General features: G+C 41.1%; 1 protein-coding gene across 3 annotated transcripts in view; it reads right to left on the minus strand.

Annotated features, from left to right (window-relative positions):
• The window catches only part of MED23 (mediator complex subunit 23), a 261,969-nt gene that overhangs the window by 29,055 nt on the left and 213,491 nt on the right, over positions 1-19,423 (minus strand). For all 3 annotated transcript variants that reach the window (XM_030196548.1, XM_030196549.1, XM_030196547.1), the window contains 5 exons: positions 18,688-18,858; positions 14,758-14,974; positions 7,623-7,859; positions 6,664-6,829; positions 1,430-1,502 (listed from right to left, as the gene is read on the minus strand). In XM_030196548.1, coding sequence (XP_030052408.1) covers positions 1,430-1,502; positions 6,664-6,829; positions 7,623-7,859; positions 14,758-14,974; positions 18,688-18,858 — 864 coding nt within the window. The remainder of the gene's footprint in view (positions 1-1,429; positions 1,503-6,663; positions 6,830-7,622; positions 7,860-14,757; positions 14,975-18,687; positions 18,859-19,423) is intronic.

The raw sequence follows: 19,423 nt of genomic DNA on the forward strand, positions 1-19,423 counted from the left end.
AGGGTGTAGTGATTAGGTGCCGAAGGCGACATTGAAGAGGTGGGCTTTGAGCATTGATTTGAAGATGGGTAGGGAGGGGGCACGGCGTATGGGCTCAGGGAGTTTGTTTTTCAATTGTTTGCAATTCAATGTGTCCGTGGCCTTTGATACTGAAAACCATGATATTTTATTGTACAGGTTGTCAGAGGCTGGGGTAACTGGAATGGTGTTCAAGTGGTTTCGGTTTTTATTTTTTTAAATCTAGACATTATATGGTGTTGAAAGATAGTTTTTTTTTCTGAGCCTTGGGTGCCTCTGTGTGGTGTTCCCCAGGGCTCGCCAATTTCTCCTTTGTTATATAATATTTACATGACTACACTACGAATGAGTCAATAAATCAGGGAAATGGATTTTATATTATGTGGATGACTTATATTTATTGTTTCCTGTACATGTGAATTTTCATCAGATTATGTCACATTGAGCCTGCAAAGAGGTGGGAAAATGTGGGATACAAATGCAATAAATAAAATAAAATTATTATACGTGTATTGGTGGACATCGAACAATTTCAATGTTTGGTCTATGAGTTACAGATTGAAATGAAATATGGAAAAGATGAAGCTTTTGTGGTTTGGTTTGAAGAAAGATATTATTTTAGACTCCACTCGGATGGTTGATGGTACTACTTTTAAGATTGACACTGTCTTTAGAGTACAAGGTGTACTTTTAGACTCATCATTAACTTTTGAACCACAGGTTAAATTGATTATTAAAAAATCCTTCTTCAAATTGAAAGAGTTACAACTTATTCGTAAAATTTTTATTTAGAACACTTTAGAGTGTTGGTTCAGTCTGTGATTTTGTCAATGCTGGATTATTGCAATGCCTTGTATACCGGGTTGTCATCAAGCTTATGAAGAAGTTATGTTTAATTCAAAATACAGCAGCAAGATTGATTTACCTTAAATCTAGGTTTGACCATGTGACGCCTTTGTTTCAGGATCTGCATTGGCTGCCAGTAAAAGTGCAGGTTAATTTTAAAATCTGCTGTCTGGTTTTTAAAATATTATGTGGTAATATTGCCAAGAACTTTATTAATCCAGAACCTGTAGTCAGGAGCGTTTGATGTTGTCTTTTCCATCTGTCAAGGGTATTAAATATAAGAGGATTCTTACAGGGTCCTATTGTTATTCTGTAGTTGAATTATGGAATCTATTACCCCTGCCTGTTTGCCAAAGTCAATCATATAACATTTTTAGGAAGAGCTTGAAAACATGGCTTTTTGAGAGTAGTTTTTAATTAGGTGACGTATTATGTGTAATGATGTAATTATTTTTTATATATTTTGGTGTCTAATTGTAACCCGCTCTGAACCTATATATTTAGGGATTTTGTGGGTAATAAGACCCTAATAAAATAGCATAGCATAGCATACTAACAGACTTACTGGTAATGCTGTAACAATCAATCCAATGGCATTCATCCATGCTGTAATATTTTCTCTGGGCACTAGTGGCTGGCTGCAAACAACAGAAAATGTGAGATTTTACACAAATGTTCATGTGGCTTTTGGCACATAGGTCATTAACATATTCTTAGTAGGTAAGAGAAGGTCCTGAATCTACTATATAATATGTAAACCGCTTTGACTGTAACCACAGAAAGGCAGTATATATCAAGTCCCATCCCCTATTCCAATTTTTCATGTACAGTGATGAGAAAAAAAAAAAACCTCAACTCCCTAGGATAGTCTGTATTATAATATAATCCATATTCAAAATATAATTATATACTAACCTAAATCCTGATTTAAAAAAAAAAACACAACACTGAGGAGTGAAGTTATCAAAGTGGCTACCATAAAGATGGGTTATTTTACTATTAAACCATGATGTTAGAATAGGTCCCATTTTATGCAATGAGATTTACTTACTAATAACAGTAAAATAACCCATCTTAATAGTAGCCCATGTTGATAAACTTCTGACCTGAATAATTAACTCAGATTAGGGCTGCACGCGAATCGTGGGCAATGCGCAAATCATTAATCACAATTAAAAATTTAATCATGATTGATGATTAGCTGCCCTCCCTCCCCTGCCTGCATGGTCAGTCCAGCATCTCCCTCTCCCCTCTCCTCCGGTTTACCCTCTGATTTTCATTAAGTTTTCATCCTGCAGTGGCAGCTGGATTGAAGCGCTGCCTCAGCCTGCACTGGGCCTTTCCCTTTGACCCATCACGCTCCCTTCTGACGCAACTTCTTTTCAGAAGGGGGCGGGACAGGTCAGAAGGAAAGGCCCGGTGCAGGCCAAGGTAGTGTTTTAATCCGGCTGCTTCTGTAGGGCAAAGACTTAATGAAAATTAAAAGGTAAACGGGGACGGGAGGAAAAGGGAGAGACAACCACCGAACCCAACTGTGTGGGCGGGGAGGGGGGGCATTAAGAGAGAATCACAGGAGGGGAGGCACATTTGAGAGAATGGGTGACAGCAGGGGGCATGAGAAAGAGAGAGAGAATGGGTGATGGCAGGGGAGCACGAGAGAGAAAATGGGTAAAGGCAGGGTGACACGAGAGAATGGGTGAAGGCGCAGGGGGGCACATATGAGAGAGAGAACAGGTATGATAATCCATTCGTGAGCCCTTGAGCCTAGGCCTCGGCCTCGGAAGGATCTTGGCCAAGGCCTAGGGTGGCCAAACAGTCGCTACGTAAACCCACAGCCACAAAGCCCCGCACACTAAGGGAACTCAACCAGCACCAGCAGAAAAGGGAAATAGACCACTCAGGCGGGCCTCACGGACGAATGAGAACCCACTCGTACAGAGTCCAAGCGCACGGGTCTCATGGCCAATCTGGAACCGAGTCACACACTAGGGAAGGAAAAAAGAATGAGGAGTCACAGGAGGGACTAGAGCACATGCAATGCATACAGCGCTAGCTAGACACAAGGGAAGGGCGACAGACAAGAAGCTGGCAGGTACAGGCTACGACCAGGGGAAGAGAAAGCCACGGACAGAATGGGACACAGACTCTATAGGAGCGAAGCTCCACAGGAACACTCTAGGCTGTACCACACAACACCCAAGGGAAAAGGGAAGCCACCTATAGGAATACACAAGGTTGTGCTACACAGCACTCAAGGATTAAGGGAAACCACTTATAGGAATACACAGGACTGTGCCACTCAGCGCTCAAGGGTCAAGGGAAACCACACACAAAGCTGTGCTACAGAGTCAAATAACAGACACTAGAGACAAAGGGAAAAGCAAGCAAACAGCGAAAACTGCCTTACATACACCCGACAGATAAGGAGCAATACTTACAGGACTCAGGAGACAAGCACAGCACACAAAGAGTTAGAGCAGGCTAAAGGGAAGGGCTGCTAACAACACTCACGTCAGGAAGAAGCAGGGCTTACACAGTAGTCAAAGGTTTAAAGCTAACAAAGGAAAAACACAAACAATGTTCCTACCAGAACTCAGCAGCACACAGAGACAGAGCACCCACAGGTGCATGGGAGCAAGGTAATCAAGGAAGTAGCTAAGCTAGGGAAGCAAACAAGCATATGCTGGGAAAACCAGCACACAGAGACAGAGCATCCACAGGTGCACAGGAGCAAGGTAATCAGGGAAAGCAGCTTAGCTAGGGAAACAAAGCATACGCTGGGAACAACCAGCACAAAGAGAAGCTACGAGCAAAGAGAGGAGTAAACAACTCCCAAGAAAGCACAGTGTGCTACTACCACAGACAGAGAGAGGGTAACAGGTTTCAGCTGACCGGGATCAAATGCTAAAGCATAGACTGAAGGGAGATAGGCTTAAATAGATCTGACCTCTGCTTACTCAGACTTCAGCTCAATCCCTAACAGGCCAATCAGAAGTGAGTCCCAGTCATTCCCCTGCCTGTCTAAGCAGAATCATAACAGAGTGAAGGCACCTCTTTAACATTGCTTTTGACTCGTAACCACTTGTAACCACCTGCCTCCACCTACCCTCCTCCTTCCTGTACACAATAAGTGATTTGATTTGCTTACTTTATTTTTTGTCTATTAGATTGTAAGCTCTTTGAGCAGGGACTGTCTTTGTTCTATGTTTGTGCAGCGCTGCGTATGCCTTGTAGCGCTATAGAAATGCTAAATAGTAGTAGTAGTAGGCACATATGAGAGAGAGAATGGGTGAAGGTGAAGGCATATAAGAGACAGCGAATGGGTGAAAGTGCAGGGGGGCACATATGGGTGATGGCAGGGGGGCACAGGAGAGAGAAAATGAGTAAAAGCAGGGAGACATGAGAGAGAGAATGGGTGAAGGCACGGGGGGGGGGGGGGGGGCACACATGAGAGAGAGAATGGGTGAAGGCGCAGTGAGGCATATATGAGAGAGAGAGAGAATGGATGACAGTGGGGTGTACATATGAAAGAATGGGCTCAAGCCACCTCCAAAGTTGCAGTACCTGTTCAATTGTTGGTAGAGTAGCTGAAGCCCTGCCAGCCGAAGAAATCCACTGCCTGAGCCAGCCTCCTTTCTCCTCATATTTCCTCAGGAGCAAGGAAGTCAGTGGGGTGCCTCCAGCATGCTCGGGGAATGCTGGCACTGGCGGCTGTAGGCACCTCATTGACTTCCTCGCTCCTGAGGCAGCACAAGGAGGAAAGGGGCCACTTTGGCAGTGGATTTCTTCAACTGGCAGGCCTTCAGCATCCCCACCAGCCAAGGTATGATATCTAATGTTTGGGGGGGAGGAGGAAGAGGAAATGCTTGCCCCCCTAGTCCATCCCTATGCCCCTCATGGACAGCTGACTATGCCCCACCTTAAACTGCATGATTAAGTGCGATTACAATTTTTAATTGAAATGCAGCCCTAAGTCAGATATATCTTGCTTATCTATTCAACCAAAAGTATCCTTGTATGAAAAGGGATGTGAATCATTTACTCATGTAACTGGTGAAACTTCATGGAGCACCAGTAATTTGAATTCAATATTACTTCTAACTGTTGATCAGTCTCTCGCATCACCTTTGAAGAATTTTGGCCCATTCTTCCATACAGAACTGAGGGTTTCTTTTTTTTTGCATGAATAGTTTGCCTTACATTTTGCCACAGCATTTCTAAAGGGTTTAGGTTGCCAATCCAAAGCACAGAATTTCTTCTGTCCAATCTGTAGTAGATTTATTTGAATGTTTAGGGTTCTTGTTTTGCGGCACGAATGACTTAGGGCTTAGCTTCACAGACAAAATAGCTTGATATTATCTCCTCTAGAATGTTCTGATATAAAGTAGAATTCATGGTTCTACCAATGATGGCAAGCTGTCTAACTTGCTGTGGAAAGCAGCACCACAAAATGATACTCGACATGCACTGCTTACTGGCTTCCAGTGTTGGCCTGAATCAAATATAAGATCCTCATAATGGCTCACAAGGCCTATTATACTGGCATTCCATTTTATTTACATTCAATTCTTCTTCCATATCACCCTGTATGCAGAGGCGTAGCTAGGACTGAATGGACTTCAGATGGGTCCCCTTAACACCATTGTTCCCAGGGTAGTAGGGACAGGTAGGCACATTTTCCAATGAAGACATATTACAACTAGAAAAATATATTTTTCCTAACTTTACTGTCTGAACATTGCTTTTGATAGTGTCTCTTCACTTCTCTCAACTTTCACAATGGTCTCCTGTCCTTTTGACATTTCTTCTCTATTTCCACCATCCCTCTTTCCTGTGTGTCCCCTCTGTGTCCCTGTCCCTCTTCTCCTCCTATTGTTCAATACGTCTTCTCTGGGTCCCTATCTTACTCTGTCCAGTATACCCATCTATGTCACTGTCCCTCATTCTTGCGTCCAGTATTGCCCCTCTGCGTCCATGGCCCTATGCACCATCCACTGTCAACATCTCTTCTGTGTCTCTGCCCCTCTCCATGTTGTTTCTCTCCTTTCTCTTCCCTTTTTCTCCTGCACCCCCCACCCGACAACCCTCCCCTCCCTTCTCTCTGTTGGTCCAGCATCTCACTCTCTCCCACCTCCCTTTGGTCCAGGTCTCTCTCTCTCTTCCCTTCCTTTCCCCTCCACCAAGGTCTAGTATTTCTTCCCCTTTTCTCCCCTTCCATTTTGTTCCAGGTCTGAACTCCTCTCCTCCTGCCACTCCTCCACACACTGCAGCATATCGCTAGCTATCAGAGGCATGTCGCTGGTGAAACTGGCCTCTCTCTGGCTATCGAAGCGTTTTCTCTGCGTGACCTACCTCAATGATGTGACTTCCTGTGGGTGGGACACAAGAGGAATGGCTCCACCAGCCAGAGAGAGGTCACTTTCACAGAGGCTTTCGCTGGCAATGCATTGAAGCATGTGGAAGACTGGCAGGATGCTTGAGAAATGCAGGACCTAGGTATGGGGGATGGGTGCCATGGGTTTTGTGTGTTACCTGTTTTTATCATGTACTATCTGGCGTTGTAAAACACTGATATTTTACTTGAAAAGGTGGTATAACAAATAGATTTAAATAAAATAAATACCTCCACTATTGTATCAACATAGCAACAGTGAATACAAACACAACCTGATGCCACCTGATGAATTAAACTGACCCAGGTCCTAGGATTTGCTGGCAGCAAACAAATAGAACTATATAAAACATTAACAATTTAAAATTATATCAGAAGTTCAACAAATCCAACATGCAGTACTATACCTCTTTAATACAACATTGAGAAGAGCATTGCCAACATCATTTCCAGGAACTGCCAATGCCATGAGCTCAACACAAGTAACATGGAGAGCATGAGCAGCTGGGTTGGGGAATTCATTGAATCTCCAGTCACAGTTCGGAAATGGACCTGGTGACTTTCCAGCCATAGGTAAAATAGTGTAAAGGAAATAACTACTGTTTGTACAAATGCATGCATATACAACATCAAAAAGGTTAATAAAGAACTTAGTAGAAAAATGCTTTTAAAAACATATTTGCTAGTCACAATTTAATTCTCTTTTATTGTACATACGCTTACACTGTGCATCACATTCTCTTTTGCTCTTTTGAATCATAGAGAAGAAAATACTGTTCTAGGACTCAACTTGGTCAAATAAACAAAACCATTTTTTTTTATCACGGTTGCTTCAGAAGTAGTCAGGTTTAGCTCAGCAGCTATTACATTTTATTGAATGCTCTGAAAACAACCTCTTGCACAACTTAGCCACTAGTTTCCAAATAAGCATTTACTGTAAAAAGTACACAATACTGTACATTTTGGAACATACCTCTGGAGAAACAAAGACTAAGCCAAATAAAAAAAAAAAGAGAAGATATTTTATTACATACTTACTTGTGTAATTTCTTTTCATATTATGCATTCTATAATGGTAATTTAAAACGGTTACACCAAATAAGCAGTGCATATCTTGATGCTGATTAAATCAGAATAGTCTAGATTGCACAAAATATGTTTTGTTCTTTTTGTCTAATGCCTAAGTTTTTTTTTTAGTCCCAGAATATCTTACACATTTTTGGAGTAAAAAGGCATGTGTCATTACAGTAGACACATACCACGTTTACAATTAATTTCTTCTATAAGGTCTTTGTGCTACATTCATACTTTACATGCTATTAATGTTACGCCTCCATTAACTTTTCAACAATCACAGAAAGGATATTGTCCACTAGCCTGCCTATCAGTTTGCAGTAGTAGGTGTCATCGGGAATCCATGGGTTTTCTTCCCATGCATTCATAGCACTCTTGAGATAAGTGTCACTCAGGCACCAGCCTTGCGGCCGGTTATCTTTAAGTGAGCCAATGATGGCATGAACCAGCTTCCGTTTGAGGTTTGTACGATCTCTAAGGTGCTTCTCATAATAATGAAGTGTGTTATACAAGTAGGTTACTGGTCGATCTGAAGGCAGATGGAAAAAGAGTAAGTTATGAGACTAAACACACAAGCATAATATTTGATAAATGACAAAGATAACAGAATACTAAACCATAAAAGAGTAACTGGGAATGCTACATTCCAAGGCTATGAAAAGAGCCCCATTAGTATCACCAGCCCTAAGCAAAAATGCTGGGCTCACTGCCAACTGAGCCATCAGGCTGACCCAAATATATATTTTTAGATATGTTTCCAATGAAGAGAGTCAGTGATGATAAACTATGAAGGCTTTTCTTTAATCACAGTTGAGTGTATTAAATACATTCAAACCCAAAAGAACCCAACATGCCCCTTACAATGCGACTCAAAATTTAGTAGTGGTCTGAATTACCACTTTCATGGCTGGGATCCCATTAATTTGGCCCACAGCAGATCTAACAGAACCTCCTTCTATTTGTACAAACTCAACTAAGATATCTTTAATGGCAGGCAATGAAACTCAAGAAGGAAGTAAAGTTGACTAAAGCAAGTGACACTGCATTCAGCAGAGTTGTAGTAAGGCAAGAAGCAAAGCAACCAGGGAACAGTCGAGAGAAGAAAACCAATATCTATGAAAAATATTCAACCCTGTAAAAATACACAGATGAAAAGAAAAAGACAAGAAGGTACTTGTACCTGTGCTTTATATACTACAGATGAATGAACATTAATCATATTAAAGAGAGTGACTGTATAAGAAAAAAATAAACATATAAACCTAGTTTGAGGGGGTGTGGGGGGGGGGCAATGTCCCCCCCCTCATGAATTGCAATTTGTATTTATCTATTTATGACATGTAGATCCCAGATTAAACATGAATTAGGGGGGTGGGGGGCAATGCCCCCCACGAACTGCAGTTTGTATTTATTTATTTACGACAATTAGATCCCAGATTAAACATGAATTAGGTTGAAACCTAGTCTGACGTGTGTGGGGGACATTGCCCCCCCCCCACAAACTGCATATCTGGAAGGGGAAACAGATGTGTAAAAGATCATGTCATGGGGGGGGAGGGGGCGGGGGGGGGGGGGTACTGGCCCTCCAAACAATCTGGAAAAGGAAAGGGAGGGAGATTACTTGTCCTAGTGTGTTTTGTATTTTGTTGGGTTATGGGTGGGAATTGTCCTTCCTGGTATGGTGGGAATTGTTTCAGTGGGAATTGGTGGGTGGGCACTGTCCAGGTGGGAACTGACCTAGAACCATAAGGCATGGACATCTAAATCCTTATTTTATAAAGCTGGAATATGGATATCTCAAACTAAAGTACTTTCTCTATGGCAAGGGGATATAGTCTGAGCATGTTTTGGGTGGGAATAGGAGAGGCAAAAATATGGACATTGGACTCCAATTTCAGAAGGGAAAGGTACATCTATGTCCAAGAAGACAGATGTTGGTACTTAGACCTGGTACCTGGCATGTCCAGATTACAGAAAGGTGCTCCGATTGAGCAGTTCTCCAGTGGATGGATTAAAGAAAGTCAAGGTAGGTATTTTTCTGTCCCTGGAGGGCTCACAATTAAAAAAAAAAAAAAAAAAAAAAGTCACAAAGAGCCACACTAGGATTTGAACCAGGGTCCTCTAGTTCTCAGACCGCTACTTTGATCATTAGTCTACTCTTCCATGTGGATGTCTATGTGGCTATTTTATAACATGGATGTTCCTAAGCTGCCAAAATGTTGTTTATATCCCTTGTTTTGTTCAATTTACAGTTTGTAAAATGGATGTTCACGCTGGACATAACCAGCATATGGACATCCATTTCAGATCAGGATCTGATGATGTACAGCATGTTCTATAATAAATGAAAAATGGACGTCCATATTCTGAGTTGGATATCCTTTCTAAAATACTGTTCTAAACCATTTAACGAGGACAATGGAGTTCACAGGAGCAGCTTTCTCAAGTATAAACCTTAAAAACTTTCTTCCTTAACTGGAATACATTTGCGTTGGAGACCATGAGCAAACATATTGCGTACAGATCATGCAAAATCGGTACTACTGCCCGGCTAGCATGTGAGCCGGGAGGTCATTCTGAATTTGGCGCATGCAGATTTCCGTAATAGAAAATAATTTTTTTTTCTATTGCAGGCTGCTTACCTGGCAGTAAACAGCAGTTGGCGTGCATTGTATGCTTACCATGCAGGTAGCACGTGAGACCTTACTGCTAGGTCAATGGGTGGCGGTAAGGTCTCAGGCCAAAAATGGCCCCGCACCAATTTCAATTTTAGCGCACGTCTGTTTTCCGGCCCCTTAAAAAAAAGGCCCCTTTTCCTAGATGCGGTAAAAAATGGCCCAGCACGCGCCCTAAGACATGCTCTCACTACCACAGGCCACTTTTTAACGCAGTTTAGTAAAAGGGCTCCTTAAAGACCTATGAACAATTTTTGAGGCATTTATAAAGCTCATATATACAGACTACCAACATAGCCAAAAAAAATTAAATGTATACAAAATGTCATCTATGTAAATAATTAGAAAAGATTTAACAAGTTCTCTTTTTATATATCAATACTATAAGTCATCCTGTTATAGATGGAAAAAGTATGGGATAGAACCTATAAAATAAATGTATATATTTATCATTGCCTGTGTGTCACTCCTTGTGGTAGTGTTTTCCCAGAGGCATAAACCTCAAACCAGGCTGCCCCACTGCTGATGCCATGATTATGGGAGAAGAAACTGCAGTAGGTGTCCTTCCTGAACCTGGAGACTCGGGCTCAACAACCAGCCCTCTGTACTCCCAGGTACTCACTATTATCAACACTGCTTCTGGGTGAAGGTGGAGCTGTTGTCGGGGGGGGGGGGGGGGGGGGGGGGGGGGGGGAAGAATGATTAAGTGAAGCAGACCCAACCAAAACGACTGCAATCTCCCCCCGTTGTTGGATCCCAAATAGCTCCAAAGTTGCCTGGTTAGGTGCTGGGCCGCTGCCGGAGGGGATGCCCCCAGGTTATGGCCTTCCTCTTAAACATTAACACAAAAGTAAGCAGCGACAAAGTCCAAATACTCAATGAGTGGAAGGGAGGTCATACACGCATGTCTAGCTCAATCGCTATCTTGACTCGTATTCCCAGCAGGTACCATGTGTTAAACAGAATGTCAACACATGATCTGCAATAAAAAATAGTGGGAATACCCCTTCTTGATGCAGTATTAATTTGGGGCTTGCTGTGCATTAAAATTCTGCGTTACAGCACTTTAAGCCCAAAACTTAATGCCTTTTAGTAGAGGGGCTCCTTAGTCTTGAAACAAGCTTTACTACAGATGAAACCCTGGGCCAAGTTATTCCAATGCTTCTCAATCCTCTCTTGGAGGCACACTTTGCCAGTCAGGTTTTCAGGATTAACACAATGAGTATGTATGAAGCAGGATTACTGCAGTTGTCCAAGTAAGTGGAACCGATGTGGCTTTCTTTTAGGGTATGCTGTGAGGTCTGCAGTTTATCTTTTTATAATGAGTTCTCAAACCTCATTGGTTGGGGTTTGAGGAGGGCGATTTCCTCAGAAAGGTGGGAGATTTTGGCAAGAAATTAAGGCAGAAAAGTTTTGGTCACAAATTTAAAATTCTGGCAGGAAATTCATTAGAATAGTTCTGACATGGTGGTGGTGGGGGAATTTCTGTTGGTCACATTCTGAAACTCTGGGGAAAAAGGACAAAATTATTTGTCTTTGGCACCAGTCTTTTTTGCAGTAAAATTCTGAATGAGCAGTTGCCATGCTTTGTTTAAGATGAGCCATTTGTCTCCACTGAGGTTACTTGGGTATCTATTTCCAATACCTACTCCCCTTTTCCCTTTTCTGCTAGTCCCCATATGCCTCCATAGATCTGTACAGCTTATAGAATGGGTTAACTTGTGTTCTTATAGCCTCTCGCTGTTCTCTACAAAGTCTATACCAACACACTCCTCCTTTTTACTAGAACCCCTCCCATGTTTGTCCCCTTCTCTCAAAACTGTCCCTCCCCCCAATCACACACATTCTTCACTTCTTAAGGGTCTTGTTAAATTTTTTTTTTATAAATAATATCCAGTATTCCCTTAGTAGGCTCTATTATCTCTGGTCCTCTATCGGAAGCAATATTCTGCTTGAACTGAATTGTTAATTAATACAGTACTACAGAAGGATCAAGTTAATAAAAATCTGTCTATAAATAACACTGTGCCTCACAAAGCAAAGTTCTAATAAAATAGCAAGGCAGGGCTCCTTTTTATTTTTAAGGACTAGATTTCTTATAATCTTAAATTTGTAAAGGGGTAATTTACAAACTGTCTGCATTAAGATAAAGACCATGCGTACTTTCACTTTGAAACTGGTGACAGGTACAAGTACATGTGGTCAATTCACTTGCTTTTGAAATTTAGAATTTTGGTGGAACACTACTCATGAAGATTGTCCACTTTTCCTCCCTCGAATGAAACTGGTGGAAATCCTCTTCTCAGTGTGACTAAAAGCCAATGCATTGTAAAAACAATACACTGACACCAAGTTGCATTGAGGAAGGGAAATTATGAGAAAGGCAATTTACAAAGGTATGAACATAAGCACTTTCTACATGCTAAATTGATTTGAAAACTTTTCTCTCCCTATTCAAGCAGAAAAATGACTTAAGAATATAAAATCTGTAAAACACACCACCATCACTATCATCATCAAGGTTTCAAACCATGTTGTTGAAGCAGATGCTCATATCACAGATCTGAAGCAATAACTAGTGTTGAAAGGTTTGATATATGGTGTAACAATCCAGAAGTTCTACATTTTGGGTAATTCCAATTCTGAATCTGATGATTCATCAGGGCCAGAGTGAACATCAGGAATTTGTTTGATAACTGTATAAACCAGCTAGTTATGCAGTCTGTATAAACATGCAAGTTCATGACATTGCTCTCTGGTTTTCCAAAATACCTGAAGACAAGGATGCTGGTGAAGACAAAACAACTTATTGAGGAAACGTTTAGGAAAAAAAAAAAAGGTTCAGCAATTGTATACATGTGATATTTACCACTTGCGGTAATGTAAACAAGGGCAGGCCTGACGCCCAGGTAAGACAGAACTACACAGCGGTTGCAGGTAAAGAAAATAACATCTATTAGGGGTCCTGTCCCATTTACAGGTAGGAGAAAAATTCAACATAACACTAGTCCGTAAATTTAATAATGTCCTCGTGTGGCCTGTTCCTGCAAGACCATGGTATACCTTACTGCCTCTCAATACAGCAGCACACACTTTACTTGTCCCTGTCCTGGTTCCTCAAAGTTACTAGTGTAGTCTCTAACAATCACTCGGGTCAAAAATATAAAACCTGCAAGGTTCCATGTGGAGCAGTTATAGTTCACACACATGTAGTGGAGGCATATGTTGTGGCACAATGCTACTTCCTTCTAGGCCTCTTTAACCTAGCAATGGCCTTAATTTTTATACTTCCTGGGCCATGCCCTCCTGGCTCTGACCCTCCCATGTCATTTTCCTTTGGGTGGTTCTGATACTGATGTAGAACTGTAAATAAAAAAAACACTAGCCTGTGCTCAGTTCAACAATTGTTGATCCTTACATAGAGAATTTGGCATCTTGAACACAAAAGGATCAAAGGAATATGTAAAAGAAAGATTCATTATTACAGGAGCATAGGCTAGTTTACTAATGACTGTACACACATAATTTATAGCCTCTGTGATAGACTCCTTCACCCCTTGACCATCAGATTACACATATATTGGAATCATAAATTGCTCCCTAATATACAAATGACATACAATGTTTTTCCATTCCTCAAGGTCCCTAGGTCACTTAACACTTTGGTCACTCTATTACCTCACTGTTTAACTATAAAGAACACACATTCAAAAAGAAAGTGGTCATACTTACTAAATTCTAACCTATTACTAATATATATATATATATATATATATATACACACATATTTTTAATATCTTTATTTATAATTTTGAATTAGAAACACGAACATAAGAAAACAAAAGAAAAAACAAATTACAGTAGGTTAACATTGAATATAACAGACAGCATATGTAAACAAGTAATTTATAAGTTAAACAAGTAAAACAAGCAGTTATTAGCCCGTTAAACTTGCATATTTGTCTAGCAATGACCAAGTTTTACGAATGGACAAAATATGACCAGTTCTCAAAGCAGCTATTTCTTCGTATCGCCTATATGAACAAAGCCAATTACTAAAATATATTTCTAAGGTAGAATATTTTCCACACTGAGGTGGCAGCATCCTACGGACTCCATCACACCTCTACAAGCCAAAGCAGCCATTCTTGAAGGCCCACTCATCGAGGTGGGAGAAAGTGGGCATCATTCCTGTCCGGTACACCCCAGGACCCCCAGTGAACTGATGAAAAGATGAGGTCTGCTGGACAATGTGTGTGTCTGGGGCACATTTGCTACTGTAGACCGCTGGGGGGGGGGGGGGGGGGGTATCCCTGTTTGGGATGTGGTCCACATTTGAGGATTTCTACATTTGTTTTCTCCATGTGTAGCTTTCTAAAATCGCTGCTCCCTCTGTATGTGCAGGGACTTTCATGTAAGGTCCTGCATCCATTTCACAAAAGGCTCTAAGCTTAGCAGAACCTCTAGTAAAATAGAATGGGAATTTTCCATGTCTTGTTCTGGACTTGTGAATTCTCCTCTCCATGTACTATCTAGTAAAAACAAAAGGAGTAATTACCTACATTTATTTTCTGAACTAAGCAAGAGTCGCTATAATTAGTGATTGTAGTAATGTAATAAAGATTAACCTGAAGTGACTCTTCTGCCTTCCTATGTTTAGTATTGTACGTTCTATAATTGTCCTTTTGCCAAACATATATTTACATCACTTGAATTTAAGTAGAAAATGATAGGCACATTATTTGAACTCACCATGGAATTTATACAAGCCTCCCAAATGATCAAGCAGGGTTTCCAGTGATTTTGAAACTGGAAGCAGTTCTAGAAATCTGTGGATTACAATGTCGAAGACTGGCAGAAATCGAAGGCACACATTTCCAAAATAGATAGGCAGGTAGTGAGGCTGGATCTGCACAGGAGGATTCACCTGCTCTGCCAATCCCTCAAAGTAAAGCTTTTCTGGATATTTCTGAGAAAAATTAGATATAATTTACTTTTTTGTTTAATGAACAAAATATTGGTAAACAATGAAGTATTTATAATACTGATAAGTTACAAAACTTGGTGTTAATATAGCTAAAAATTACAATATATAGAATAACAATACATAGAAAAGTAATGAACTAAGAAGGGATCCAACAATTGTATACATGTGTACAGGATGTGGCAGACGGATAACTCATAGGAAGAGTAGCATAACAGGAACTAATTGAAACCAAAAAATACATTAAGGCATGAAGTAGGCATTGAGTGGAGGAGTGGCCTAGTGGTCTTTGGTCCTGGGGAACTGAGGAACTGAGTTCGATTCCCACTTCAGGCACAGGCAGCTCCTTGTGACTCTGGGCAAGTCACTTAACCCTCCATTGCCCCATGTAAGCCGCATTGAGCCTGCCATGAGTGGGAAAAAGCATGGGGTACAATGTAACAAAAATAAAAAAAATAAAAATTAAGCAGAAAGGGACACGCCAGAGACAGCAAATAGTAAGAAATAAAGAGAAAAGACAGGAAAAAGAAAGGCCTAGGCAAAATGGTAAGCACATTAGAAGCGCAGAAACCAAAAAGGGAGAAATGATAGGTGCACGAGTTTGAAAGAAAGGATAAGATGACTATAACAGCTGTGGCGTAGTAATGTATATTAATATTATTGCTCAGCTACATGTGTATTCCAAGTACTTCTTCTGATACTAGTAAAATATCATGAGTTCAGTAGTTGTTTTTCAATAAGCATTACCTTCGGCAGCGCTTTAAGTTTTAAATGTGTTTTAATGGTTTGGATCTAATAATGCATTTATTCCTTAGAGAGACCAGATGGTCATGTAACGAAAAACAGCGTTCTTTGTTGATATCAATGAGATATTAGGCATTGTGCTTGCCAATTTTATTACTTTGTATGGAAGATTTAGAGAAGAAATTTTACATTAAAAATAAAGCAGTTTAAATGTTCATTCTATGGTGGAATATCACACTGGGATTAAAGAGTTTTATAACCGAATGTGCTGAGCAGCATCATGTAAGTTATTTGTGTTGGATGTGCATTGACATTTACATGTGTAAGTAGCCAAGTTCCCTCAGTTGATGTTTTCCATATTGACAACTGTAAAATGGATGCTCCTTGCTGCACATAAAGCAAAGTTACTCACCTGCAGCAGGTGTTCTTCAAGGACAGCAGGCCAGGTAGTCTTACATGTGGATGACATCATCCGACACAGCCTGGTGCATACGCTGACTAGTGTATATATGTTTCAAAAAAATTCTAATAGTGTTCCACCCTGCATGTGCAGGTGCCTTCCTGCCCAACGTGAATATAGCTACAGGACCTGGCCTGCTGTCCTCACAGAACACCTGCAACAGGGTAAGTAACTTCGCTTTCTCCGAGGACAAGCAGGTCTAGTTGTATTCTCACGTGTAGGAATCCCTAGCTACCAGGCTCATTGAAAATAAAAACGCTTGGACAATAGGGACTTGAAATGTCGAGGCCTCTAAATATAAACACACTAGCTGTGAAGATGCAGCCTGGAACATAAGAAAACTGTGCTTAGGAGGGAGGAGTTGGATTCTACGACACCATGCAGGACTGTCTGACCAAACCGGCTATCACGTCAGATATCCTGCTCAAGGCAGTAGTGATATGAATATATTGACTGAAGACCATGTCGCAGTTTTGCAATCTCCTCAACAGAGGCTGATCTCAATGGGCTACCGACATAGCTATGGTCTGACATTATGAGCCTTGACATGACTCTCAAGAGTCAGCCGGCATGGGCATAATTGAAGGAGATGCAATCTGCTAGCCAATTGGAGATTGGGGTTTTGCTGATGGCTACTCCCATCCTGTTTGGGACAATAAAAAGCTGGTTTGACTGTCTATGGGCTTTAGTTCATTCTAGACAGAAAGGTAAGGCTCGCTTGCAGTCTAGGGTATGATGTACGCTTTCGCCAGAATGAACATGTGGTTTTGGGAAAAATATTGGCAGAACAATTGACTGGTTAAGATAGAACTCCGACACCACCTTAGAAAGGAACTTAGAATGTATGCAAAGAACTACTCTGGTGTGATGAAACTTTGTGTGATCAAACTTCAGCTACTAGGGCCTGAAGCTCACTGACCGCCACCAAAAACATAACTTTCAGATACGTCAGATACAGGAACTCAAGATGCTCAAAAAGAGCTTTTATCAGTTAGGTGAGAACAATGTTGAGATTCTATGACACAGTGGGAGGTTTTTCAACAGCAAACTGTCATAAACCGAACTAAAACCTGTACAGAAATGGGCTTACCTCCTATAAGGAGATGGTAAGCACTAATTGCACAGACATGAACCCTTACAGAGTTCATTTTCAAACCAGACTCAGTGCAGGAGATATTCAAGCAGTTTTTGAGTAAGGCAAGTAAGAGGATCTAGGGCCTTGCCCTCACACAAGACAGCTATAACCTCTTCCACTTAAAAGCACAACACCTCTTAGTGGAGTCTTTCCTGGAAGCAAGCAAGATTCTGGAGACACCCTCAGGCAGATTCAAGGACACAAACTCTACGCTCTCAACATCCAGGCTGTGAGGACCAGGGACTGGAGGTTGGGATGCAGAAGGGATCCCTCATTCTGCGTGATGAGGGTTGGAAAACACTCCAATCTTCATAGTTCTTTGGAGGACAACTCCAAGAGAAGAGGAAACCAGATTGTCTCAGCCAATAAGGGGTGACTAGGATCATAGTTCCCCGATCTTGCATGAGTTTCAGCAAAGTCATCTCTATGAGAGATATTGAAGGTTTACGAGGGGTACTGGAGGATACACATACAGAAGGCCTGTCCTCCAGTGTAGGAGAAAGGCATCTGACATTAGTCTGATGTGTGACCTGAGCCTGAAACAGGACTTTGCTGTTGAGATGAGTGGAAAAAAGATCCATCGAGGGGGTGCCTCACTCTCAGAAAATCTTGCGGGCTAAGAACATATTGAGACACCACTCATGAGGTTGCATTATCCTGCTCAGTCTGTCCATCAAGCTGTTGTCCTTTCCCTTTAGGTATGTGGTTTGCAGGATTATCCCATGGAGGAGGGCCCATCGATTCCTGACACAAGGGGTAGGAGCCCCCCCACATGTTCACATAGTACATTGCAACCTGTCCATTTGGATGTGAATAATTTGGTTCTGCAGTTGATCTCTGAAAGCCTTTAGAGAACTCCAAATGGACCTCAGCTCAAGGAGGTTGATATAGAGATCTGTTTCCTGAGCAGACCATGTCCCTTGGGTGTGAAGTTCACTGACATGAGCTCCCCATCCCAGGCTGGGAAGGTGGTACAAATAGAGGACATGAATTGAGGTTGCAGGAGGGCTAACAAAGGAATAATGTCAGGAAGTATTTTTTCATGGAGAGGGTGGTAGATACCTGGAATGTCCTCCCGCGGGAGGTGGTGGTGATGAAAACAGTAAGAGAATTCAAAAATACGTGGGATAAACACAAAGGAATTCGCTATAGAAAACGTGAACTGGAAAGTAGAATTGATTCAAGTGTAAAAAAAGATAGTAACTAAATTTTGTTTATATCTATATGTATGTGTGCGTATGTCTATATCTATATACACACATACACATCTGATGCTAGTTTTAAATTAAATGCTAAACAATACCAGAATTGCACACCATAACATGATGAGTTCATGTTCCCCACCAAATTGTGCAGTACCTTGTGATAATTCATATGCTTGGTATGCCAGTCATTTTGTAGCCAATGTTCCGGAGAGTTTTCTTTCACAAAATCACTCACTCGATTCCTAAAGTCATTAGGTTTCAATAAGAGCAGCTGAATTATGAAGTAGCACACCTGGGCTTCATTTCCCTCATGGCTGCGCATAGCCTTGAATAAAATATAAAATCAAAATATCAGGATTGCAAATTTTTCATCTCTTAAGATTGCCCAAGTAATGGATACATAGCTACAAAATGGTTCTAATAAAATCACTGCACCAATACCTCCACCAAAACTGTCAACATGTGCCTTTAAAATAGACACTGTTAGCAGTTTAATGGCTTACAGCAAGCCAACACATCGCCATCTCATACAAGCCTAGATTGACTTCTTTCCCGTAATTAAAACAGTCTCTTGTTCCTTATCAGTCAGCTCTAGAAAATAACTGGTCAAGCTACTTTTTAGTCTGTTTTCTATGTTTAAATGTAAACGTTTGGTTATAGTCATACTTGTCAGGGTCATTTGGGAAAGTGTTAATAAGAACGCATAAACTGATTGTACATATGTGTACATCTGGATTACTCAAGACTCTACCGTTTTATATTACAAAACAGTATGCATTTAAAAGATCATAGTAATTGGGGGGCCCTTTTACAAAGGCACGTAGGCACATCAAATTGGAACTACCTCCCAGCTACCACGTGCCCCTGGCGGTAATTCCATTTTTGATGTG

The sequence above is a fragment of the Microcaecilia unicolor genome, chromosome 3 (genome assembly GCF_901765095.1).
Source record: "Microcaecilia unicolor chromosome 3, aMicUni1.1, whole genome shotgun sequence".
Classification (NCBI taxonomy): Eukaryota; Metazoa; Chordata; class Amphibia; order Gymnophiona; family Siphonopidae; genus Microcaecilia; species Microcaecilia unicolor.